At 37.1% G+C, this 11195-nt stretch overlaps 1 protein-coding gene across 2 annotated transcripts; it reads left to right on the forward strand.

Moving 5' to 3' along the window:
* The first annotated feature begins 1776 nt into the window (after nt 1–1776).
* Nucleotides 1777–7788, forward strand: LOC104107249 (U-box domain-containing protein 3). 2 transcript variants are annotated; one of them, XM_009615990.4, is made up of 5 exons: nt 1777–2161; nt 3460–3744; nt 5066–5182; nt 5306–7186; nt 7498–7788. In XM_009615990.4, the coding sequence occupies exons 1-5, from the start codon at nt 2153–2155 to the stop codon at nt 7561–7563; spliced, it is 2358 nt and encodes a 785-aa protein (XP_009614285.1). In that variant the 5' UTR covers nt 1777–2152; the 3' UTR covers nt 7564–7788. The 2 variants fall into 2 exon arrangements, with proteins under 2 accessions (XP_009614285.1, XP_009614286.1); XM_009615991.4 differs by having other exon boundaries at nt 3465–3744.
* The last annotated feature ends 3407 nt before the right edge of the window (nt 7789–11195 follow it).

An 11195-nucleotide genomic window follows, 5' to 3' on the forward strand; every position in this document is an offset into this window, starting at 1 on the left:
TAATGATGGATACATTTTAGGACAGAGTAAAAACACGCTAAATTTGGTTACATTTCTTTTAATCTTATACAATGCCAACGCATATTTCTAATTGTATATAAATTGTATCAATCTCAAAAATATCATAAAAACATATATCCAGAATGTGAAAAATCTGTTGAAACGCAGGTTTTACCAAAAGGTGAAAATTTATGACAAAATGATTTAGGTTGTCATACACCTATTCCTAAATGGGACCATGAACGTTATCAATACTACTCCGTATTTTTTAATGTCTCACTGCCTCTTTAGGGCAGTTTGACTTGACGTTAGCAAAAGCCAACTTGTTGTTTGAGTTTCTAATTTGGTATAGTAAAGTGCATTAAAATTGCATGTGGATTTAATAGTCAATTTTGATTTTGATGTTACAGTGATTCTCAAGTTGTCCTTTGGTCAAAATTTAATATATATATCCACAAACCTTTTTGTTTGGAAAAGGGGGTGTCTGTGGTCAGCGACCAAAATAAATAATTAAAGGCTGTCATTTCCTTATTTAAAAATGTTTATGTTTATTGTGGCTCAGAAGAAATAAACAGCTTCTTGTAAATAGATAAATTAATAATTTCCCAGAACAAATATACTTTGACATCTGTCAATTGTCATGATTTCTCTATTGCACGTTCGGCTTCAACACCAAAGTATTCCATCTATTACTTTTATGTAAAAAGATTATATCGAGCATGAAATTAAAATATAATTTGATTCACTATGGTATAAAAATAATAATTTGTCAGAAAATATCACGTAGTTTTTTCGCGGTTAATTAGATTCAAATCTAGGAACTTGTGACATATAAATAAATATTATTACTGAAAGAACAGCGTAAACTATTTTAAAAATTAAAATGAAAGAATAAATAACAAAATCACACTATATAATAAATTTTAAATAGATAAGAAAAAAAAGAAAATAAAAACGGAGAGACCGTTTGACTCAGTGAAAAAAATGAGACCCTTTGACTCAGTGAAAAAAATGAGACCCTTTGACTCGAAATAGAGGAATGTTCTGGGTTTTTGACAATTTCTTAAAGCAAGATGATTAAAGCGACGCCACTTTCATGTTAGCCACACATTGTTGCCAATGATTAGTTAGCAGAATTAATGTTGTTAATCTTTTCAAAAGTTTTTCTTTTCCTTTTTTTACTTTAAACGATAAATTTCAGTAAACAAGTTGCAATTGGTGCATTTGGTCTTTGACTTGTTGTTTTGTCATGCTAAGTTGGAATAATTGGACCACACTGTAACCTGAATCACCTAAGTACAAAAGCATTAGCTTACTTACATATCACATTCACTTGATAATTTTATTAATTTTTTTTATAAAACTCTTCCGTAAATATTTCATAAATGTAGATCAAAAGTGGCAAAATTCTAAATGATTTTTCAACCAAACAAATCGTGAATCGCCTGATCAAGTCATCCTGGACAATATTAAAAAATAAAAAGCGTCCTAAACAATATAATTTTTGATAATAAAAGACCTGAAAATTAAAAAATTAAAAGAATAGAAATTTTAGTATTTTTCAGCCCAACTAAGGAGTTATTACTTTCGTCTCATTTTAAAAACTTTTCTTTTTTAGATGAGGAACAAAATATTTGTTATTTAGCACTCCAAATTCATTTGGAAATAATAATTATATTTGTGATGAGCACGGAGAAAAAAATATTGTACTCTATAAGGAGGGTGCATTAGTCATTTCAAATACTATCATTTCTGGAAAGTAAATGGATGGTACTCTCTGCAATGTTCCTTGAAATCATTTCCCCTTTTATCAGTTCATAATTTAGATTCATATTACCCCATATTTTAATCCATTAATCACATTTCTCCCTCCATTAATTAGTATAATAAATTTTCACAGCATCAACAAACAAATCTGCAGCTATAAAGGCCCCCACCAATTTAACATTGTTTTCTTTTCTTCCCTTTGGCTTCTTCTCTCTACAATGAAGCACTGCAAAAAGGGTTGGCAAGAATTGTTGGAGAAAAAGGAGTCATTTGATTCTTGAGCTTTATTCTATGCTCTACCCATTTGAATACTCATGTTGAGATTTTTTCCCTTTTGAAACACCATTGTTTCTTCAAGATCTGATTTTTTTTTCTCGCACCATCTATGCTGCAGGTACAACCCAAGCTGCTGTTTCTTCTTTTAATTCAATCTGCTAATTGGTTTTTATGGTTTTCCTAATTGTGTTTTTGTTTTTAACTTATTTTTTTTTTCAATTCTGTTTTCAGCTTTTCTTGGTTGAGGTAAGCTGTGGTTTGTAATGATGTTTAATTGTTAAGTCTTGGAAATTACCAATAAACAGTGTTCACAATATCATATGTGCTAAGAAAATTTCATCTTTTTTCTTTTTTGGTGTCTAAATCAAATGTTTTTTTAATTTTGGTTTTGTGGTTTCAGTATATCTAAACTTCGGAAAGTGAAAAAAAAAGGATTTGTGTGAACTCATTTAAGGAATAGGTTAAGCTATTAAATTTGATGGTAATTCTTTAACTAGTTCTGTTTCTTATTGCTCAGGGTACTTGAAATTGAAATTTTGTGCTAATTTGTCCAATCTGTGAAACAATATGGTAGAACTAGTAGATTTTGACTTCTAAGGAGTTGTAGGACAGACATTTGACATAGAGTAATTCTATTCATAGTGTTTTCCATCTAAGCACATGACAGCTATATCAAAACATTTCAAGATGGCATTTGTATTTTATAATTCGCTGAAAAGATAATAAGATCGATGTCTGGACTTCACGTCATGTACTTAGATCACCTATAAAGGCCATAACTGTTTGTTTGTTTTTGTTGTATAGCACTTGTTTCTCTCTTGATCTCTTGTTCTGTTAACTTTCTTACTCCTCTGTCTCCCTTTTTTTCCCTTTCATATTATTTAGTCACACCATTGACTGAGATGAGCCACTATATTTTCTTGCATTTCTGATAAGAGCCCTTAATTTTAAACTTTGCTTCAATTAAATTCTAGTAACTTGTGAAAATCGTTATGATTAGAGTATTGATGGAAATATATTAAACATCTTGGAAGTTTGAATGTTGTTATTTGTGACGGTGGTGTTTGGGTCAATTTGCGTGCACCTCGACTATTTCACTGGGTACCTACTACTTCCCCCAGCATAGGTACCAAGTACTTCTGCTCACCAGTTCTTAGGTAGATGGTAAGAAATGACCTAGTGTTTTGGAAGTTCTAATATGGAAAGTGTATTCTATAAGTTGGGGCAAAAAGATTACCAAACTAATCAGTTTTTGCTGTCGGAGAATTTTTTGTGAACCATATAAGAAGCATGCATAAGAGAGGTAGTTGTTCTGCTCAATCATCACAACTACATCTAACCTGCATCTTTCCACCCCTCATCTTGACTATCTGTTGCAAGTAGCCGCATAGATAATATGCTTTTTGATTTATGCAGGACAGGTTAATGGAGTTGACATCTGTAAGGTGCCTTATAAACAGTATCTCTCGATTCATTCATCTTGTGACGTGTCTAACATCAAAGACTATGCCTGGTCAAAAGAGTTATAAAAATATTGCGACTTTGTTGAAGCTTTTAAAACCGGTACTTGATGATATTGCTCAACAAAAAGCTCCTTCAGATGAAACCATATCAAGGCAGTGTGAAGAACTGGACATAGCCATTAATGAAGCTAGAGAATTACTGGAAGAATGGTCTCCTAAGAAGAGCAAGATTCTCTGGGTAACGGCCATTTTTAATTTCCTTCTCTGTTGTAGACATATCCTCACAAAATGAAGGAAAACTGAATGCAAAATTTAGGATCTTCTGTAGGTTGCAGGGCAGAGTTAATCGCTCTGACTGTTGTTCCCTAATTAAGTATACACTTTCGTGTTTCAGCTTCCAAAGAGTTTGCACTACGTAATTTCTGTTGCATTTATTTTGTTCAAACATAATTCATTCTAAAAGGATTCATCATCCATGATTAAATTCTGTGCTGTCAATGTTACATTGATTACTTGCCAGCGCATGAAGCTACCTCTTATTGTGGCTAGGATCTGAGTGCCAGTGTCATTTCCTTTACCTTTCGTGTTAGTTTGCTTTTTCTGCTTGAGACTAGTCGTTGTGAATAATTCTGAGGAAATAGTCTTCCTCTATAAGAAGAATAAAACTCTTGGTTGCCTGTACATGGTGTCCTCAACTGTCTTATAGTGAGAGTTGGTGTTTCATTGTGCTGCTGATAAGTATTATGCTATTTTATTTGCTTTGATTATGTCAGACCAACTTCTGCTTATGTTAGATCATGTTCATGTAACAAAGTCTTCAAATACCTTACATAATCAGGCCTTCTCAGTATAGATCATGTTATGCACTGCTCCAATTACTATCTCAAAGTGCAAAAATACTGAAATGGTGTTATCACATAAGTAGAATGAATTTATGTAGCACCTATCGAAAAAAGGAATGAATTTATGTATCTAGTAGACTAGTACTCTCATTTTGGACAAATTTTCTGCAGGCTTTTTATGTAATTGCCCTGCTGAGTAAGATCACTGAGTTACATCTATTCAGCTGATTTATATGGGGTTTAAATATAACAAGATCAATAACTACGTCAAATGCTCATGTTTAAGCTCATGATCCATGAGATTGGTGTTCTTATCAGTTCTCTAATGCTTTTTTCTGTCTCTCTCTTTGGAGGAGAAGGGCGACCTTTTTTTGAAATCCGGATATGTAGTAAATCTTTTACTTTTCTTCCTCCATTTGTAAAATCTAGAAATTAGATCAAGCTGCACGCCTGACCTCATTCTACCATAAAATTTCCAGTTTGGAAAAAAATATTTCTTTTCAGTTATCATCCAGTTATCATATATGAGTTGAGCAAATGGAGAAACATGATCAGTGAGGATTCATATAGCCAACCCAACTTGTTTGGACTGAGCCATAGTTGTTATATCGTCCAGTTTTATTGAATTGAAAGTGACGGAGAATTAAATCTAGCTTATCACAAGCTTTTCCATTTCTATTTTTTTGATAAGAACTTATTATATATTTGATATTCCAGGTTTTGCGGAGCGAGCCACAATTGCTGAAAATCCAGAGCATTGCACTCAAGATATCTCACATTTTAAGTAAATTAGTAGAATCATCACCACCCACTTTGAGTCTTTCTGAAATTCAGGTTTGGAGCATTTTAAATACATGAGTCTTTAGTTGTATCCTTCATTTTCTTGTTAATAATCTAGCTCAGTTAATTACTTGATCCTGACAGTAGCTCGACTGATTCCAATTTCCTGTGCTTCAGCACTTCATACAGGAACTTCAAAATTGCGAAGTGGGGAAAATATCAAAACACATAAACATGGCTCTTGAAGGAGGAAAGGTTCTTCGCTCTGAAAGTCTGACAGAAATCATTCACTCCCTTAATTTGGCATCTCACGAAGAACTGTTGAATGAATGTATTGCATTAGAGAAGGAGAGAATGAAGGCTAAAGATAATAAAACAAGAGGAGATTTGGATAAGATCACCGTTTCCATTGACCTCTTCTCTCATATTCGTGATTGTATGCTTGAACTTGACACCTTCAAGGCCATAGATGGTGTTAAGATCCCTCCTTATTTCCGGTGTCCTTTGTCTCTGGAACTGATGGTGAATCCAGTCATTATTGCTTCAGGCCAAACTTATGAGCAGACTTCCATTCAAAAATGGCTGGATCATGGACTAACTACATGCCCCAAAACCCTCCAAGCGCTCGCACATTCAAATCTTATCCCAAACTACACTGTTAAGGCTCTGATAGAAAATTGGTGTGAGGAAAACAAGGTGAGGCTGGATGACGGGAATTTTGAGTCCACTCATGATGGAATCTCATCAAAATCTGGACACCTTACTGACATGGACAACGTGCAAGGTTCTTCAGAAACTAGCAATTCAACATCAAGACTCTGTCTTCAAGGTGGACAAGCTTTTGAAAGTCAGAAGATTGATTGCACTTCTGACATAAGTGAAGAAGAATTTAGTGCATGCCGTATCAGGGAGGCTGAAAAATCTGGCCACACATCCCCAGGGATTTCCTATAACCACAGCAGGAGCGAATCAGTATCAAGTGCTGTTTCCAGTATTGATTATCTTCCCTCGGCGTCAACTGATGTCTCCAGGATATCAAGCAAACATGATAATGTGAGTGATACATCTGGAGAGGTACAATGTGATTACCGCGTTTCTTCTCCGTGTAACAAGAGTGTTGGGAATTCTCCTAATTTATCTGCAAGGCAATATCACAGCTCCAAAACAATGGGTGGGATGGCTGTGAATGGACTCCACAACCATGCTAGACAACTTTCTTTACCAACAAAATCAATGTCTGATGATCTGACCACGAGTTCCCATGTTGAAAAGCTTATTAGAGACTTGGATAGTCATTCAACTGAGGTGCAAACGACAGCTGCAGCAGAATTGCGGTTTCTGGCAAAGCACAACATGGAAAACCGAGCTATTATAGGCCGCTGTGGGGCTATTGCTCCACTCATCTCTTTGCTACACTCTGTTGTGAAGCTAACTCAAGAGCATGCTGTCACAGCACTACTAAACTTGTCAATAAATGAAGACATCAAGGCCATTATTGCAGAACAAGGGGCGCTTGAACCCCTTATCCATGTCCTGAGAACAGGAAATGCTGGAGCAAAAGAGAATGCTGCGGCAGCTCTTTTTAGTCTGTCTCTTTTGGAAGAGTACAGGAAAAAGATTGGGCGTTCTGGAGCAGTTAAAGCCTTGGTTGATCTTCTTGGTTCGGGTACCATCAGAGGGAAGAAAGATGCTGCTACAGCATTATTTAACCTGTCAATATTTCATGAAAATAAGGCTCGCATTGTTCAGGCTGGGGCTGTGAAGCATCTCATTAGGTTGTTGGACCCTTCAAATGAATTGGTCGATAAGGCTGTTGCTCTTCTTGCAAATTTGTCTACCATTGCAGAGGGCTGCTTAGCTATTGCCCGAGAAGGGGGTATACCATCACTAGTCGAGATTGTTGAAACCGGATCTCAGAGGGGAAAGGAAAATGCTGCCGCAATACTGCTGCAACTGTGTCTCAACAGTCCCAAGTATTGTCGATTAGTGTTGCAAGAAGGTGCTGTTCCACCACTTGTTGCATTGTCTCAGTCGGGCTCCCCAAGAGCAAAGGAGAAGGTACGTAGCTTTGTCTTCTTTAAAGTGTGTTCTTATTTGTCCAATAACTAGAAAACGTTTTACGTAGGAAAAGATTCTACTCTTATAGGAGGATTTGTATGATTTGGTGTGTCAGCGCTTTCCCTCTTGACAAACTTCAAGCTGCTTTTAAACACATCGAATATACACCCACCGTGTGGCGAGATGGGGTGTGTACCCCGAGAAGCCATGACACATTTGTTTTCTTTCTTTATCCTTTTTTTTTTTCAATGTTAGTTATTCCAGCTTCAGGATGATAACTTTTGTATTTTTTTCTCTTTATGATGGAGCAGGCACAACAACTTCTCAGTCATTTCCGCAGCCAGCGTGAAGGAGCCACAGGGAGGGGGAAGTCATGATGTAGAAGTATTCATGCTGGTTTGCCACTGGGTTCAATATTTATAGAGTCGTCGTTTTCTTCAGGAGAAATATTTTTTAAATCATCTGTAGTTTCCCCATTCTTGTTTGTTTTACCATTAGGAAGTAGTTTGCTACTGGTTAGGAATTTGATATGTAAATGGTAGTAGATTCTTGTGTTATAGCCTTCACGATTGGCATCAACTGCTAATAAGGTTTTGTCCCTATGGTTGCTTTTTTCGTCTCTAGAAGACCAGTTGTTAGCTTGTAGATATTGTATATGTGCTCAAAACTCAAGTAAGATGATTGTTTTATACTTCAATACCACACAAGAGGGGATAATTTGTGTGGTGTACAACTTTTCGCGTGCACATATTATAGAAGGACCTGATTCTTCTATGTGTTCCTTATACTATTGTTGCATGATAATAAATGCAGAAAGTAAAAAAAAGGGCAGCTCGGTGCACTAAGCTCCCGCTATGCGCGGAGTCCGGGCTCAAAAGGTGAAAAAATCACTGACCTACTATCTAGTAGGATTTTCCCCCAACACTTCACTAAATCACTGAGCCAAAAATAACATTTACAAAACTCTTGCAAATCTAAGGATTACCTTTAACCCTTTGTGGCAACCACTTCAGACTGTTGCGATAATTTCAAGTTAACTTTAATTTGAACAATATACTCAGAGCACCTAATACAATTTGCTTCTAAGAAAGCTGAAAGGTACAACTCAAAAGCCATACTACAATTGAACTAGAATAAAAGACAGGCACTTGGAACTGGTTTTTCTATCTGGTTCATGTAGCTTCAGGTTCGCACACTTGAATCACACAAGAATTCCTTGCAAAATGCTTTGCTATTTTGCTCTCAACTCTCGTTTAAATTCAGTGTATGTGCGTGCTTGTAAAATGAGAACATCCTGAAATATATGGAGTTAGTAGAATAGGAAATAACTAGAGTTCTGATGCTATACTCTTCCTTGGTGGAATAGTTCTAGTTATCTTCAACTTATAACTCTTCCCTTATATAGGATAGAGTTCTCTTCGAGTAAGGAGTCATGCTCCTTATCAATTATGCAATCTTTTCGTTCAGGAGATATCAGATATAACCAGTTACGCTTATCTCCTTCACGTGCATGCATTGTGCTTGAAGCCCGTGTATGTATACACTGTGTATGGACATGGTTTATGCTCGAGTTCCTTTGTTAATCATCAAAACAAAACTTACTTAGGCCAACAAATTTCCCCCTTTTGATGACAAACTCTATGCTTTTCATAAGCATGAGACCTGTTTCAACTAAGCTCAACATCAACACAATGTTAGAACACGTTCCATTTTAAAGTCATAAATCATCAAGGACCAGGTTCATTAGGTTATAAACATCACAGTCCAAAGTAAAAAGCACAACATATCTTCCCCTTTTGGCATCATCGAAAAGTTGCATAATTATGTTAGATAACCAGATTTTCCTTCGCAAGCTCAGTCTTGAGAGCATCCCTCTCAGTTTCTACTTTAACCAATCTCTTCTTCAACCTCTCAATCTCAGCATCCTTAGCCCCGCTCTCATGCACCAAGGCTCTCACTTTGCTGTTCACAGGCACCTTCTTGAATGAACCAAGTTCTTTGGGAGCAGTATGGACTTCATAGTCACATGAAGTCAAGGTGTTGGCCCCAAAGTGATCTTTGCTTGTGCTAAAATCCCATTTATTGATTGTTACCTTGAAGTGAGCAAGCACAACAGTTAGAATGAATCCATAGGGTATGTCGTGAGTTTTGGTGCCAGTTAGAACCCTATCAAGGAGATGGATGATAAAAGCCGGCCAATTGATCTTCTTTCCACTATCTAGGCACTCCATAAGGACCAGGTCCATGAAGGTGGCAATATGCCTTCTTTCCTACCTGGGCAACACAACTTTGTTGACAAATTCATAAAGAAACTTGTGGGAAGGCTTCATCTCACCTTTGTATACATCCTTGGGCTGTAGCTCTAACTGATTTCCAGCAAATTTCCTTGTAATGGCAAGGGAGGTCGGCAAATTTTCTAGGCTTGGCCATTTTAGCTTTTGTAATCATTATACCCTTCAGCAGGTACCCCCAGAATCTCTCCCAATTCCTTGTCGTCAAAGCTCATAGCCATCCCTTTCACCACACTGGTGACCCTGTCATTCTTGATTTCAAAATTTTCCATGAGCTCCACAATCTTAGTTCTGGCAAGTCTTCCTTCCATCTGAAGGACCATGTCCTTCCAACCCTGGAGTTGTAGTTTCTTCAGTAGCATTACCATTCTTTCCTCTTCCAAGTCCTTGAGGAGTCTACCCTTCAAGATAGTTCTTTTGCCAAACTTAACTATCTTGTCCTGCTCTTTATTAGTTTCCTCTTCTTCTTCACTTTCCTCTTCCTCCACTACTTGCACTTTCCTAGATTTTCTGGCAGACCTGGTTCATTTTGCCAAGGTAGAAGGCTCTGCATCAAAAGTCTTTGAAGGAGTCTTCTTTTTGGAAGTCTTTATTTTATTTTCTTTTGGAGTCACAACCTCCACCTCCTCTGCCTTGTCTTCATCATGAAAAACCAGGCCCATCTTCTCAGTTTCAATTGCCTCAACAGGCTCACTCACTTTCTTCTTTCCCTTTGCAACAACTTTTCTTTTACTCTCTTCTAAGGCTCTTTCTAGTTCAGCCTCACTCTGCTTCTTCTGACTCCTTGTAGCTCTTCCTCTTATAGGAGGAGTCTCTACAGGGATAGAAGAGGCACCATTTCTCTTCTTGTTTGCCCTAGCAGTTCCAGGGATTGTAACTCCTGAACTTTTTTTCCTTTTCGGATTGTAGCTGTCAGATTCTCATTTCATTAGGTCTTCAAGGGGTTCCTTCACAGATGGAACAAGTTCTTGGAACCTCTTCCTCAACCTAACCAGCCCCTCAACTGCACTTGGATTACCAGACCCACTACCCCCTTCTTCTCTCCAAATTTCTTCCTCCTCAATAGCTTCTTTACTCCACAACACCATAGCCCCTGTTTCCTCAGTCATCTCAACAGGAGTAGGTGAAGACTCAACCACTCCTTTTCCCTTTCCCCTCACATCACCTTGAGCACTCTCACTCTCCGTTTCTTTTTCCTTTTTATTTTTACCACCAAGTTTTCCAGTTTCAGTGGTATCTACCCCAAAAATAGTACCAACCAGAACAAATATGTTCTCCAAATTCTCAGTAACTCCAGAAATTATTTCAGACGCAATATTAGGACCATATGTTACCTGCTTTGTTTCAGATGAAATAGTTTCTTCCCCCTTAGTTGCAGACTTAAATGATTCTTCAGATTTTATTTTTGCTTGGCATGCTCTCAATTTCTCATTTATTTTCTTGATTTGTTCTCCTCCATCGACTACTTTACGAGCAAGCATCTTGAACCTTCCTTTCTTAGAGGTGGGTGTGGTTGAGGGTGTGATAGATGGTGTAGGTGATGATTCTTTGGGTGGTGAAACAGGATTTTCAGAAGGGTATGCCATTGATGTGTGTGTAGAAGAGATGAGAAGATAGAGATAATTGTTTGGCGGCTGAAAAATTAGAAGTGAGGAAATGGGTAAGGCCAAATCAATTTAAAGAGGGAGAGTTTAAGTGGATAATGATAGCTTTTTAGA

This window comes from Nicotiana tomentosiformis, chromosome 1 (assembly GCF_000390325.3).
Source record: "Nicotiana tomentosiformis chromosome 1, ASM39032v3, whole genome shotgun sequence".
NCBI lineage: Eukaryota > Viridiplantae > Streptophyta > Magnoliopsida > Solanales > Solanaceae > Nicotiana > Nicotiana tomentosiformis.

Bases quoted from the DNA above. Each gene is read 5' to 3' on its own strand.
- LOC104107249 (XM_009615990.4), top strand. The intron at 3,745-5,065 runs GTAACGGCCATT...TTGATATTCCAG, and splicing joins AGAAGAGCAAGATTCTCTGG to GTTTTGCGGAGCGAGCCACA. The intron at 5,183-5,305 runs GTTTGGAGCATT...CCTGTGCTTCAG, and splicing joins TGAGTCTTTCTGAAATTCAG to CACTTCATACAGGAACTTCA.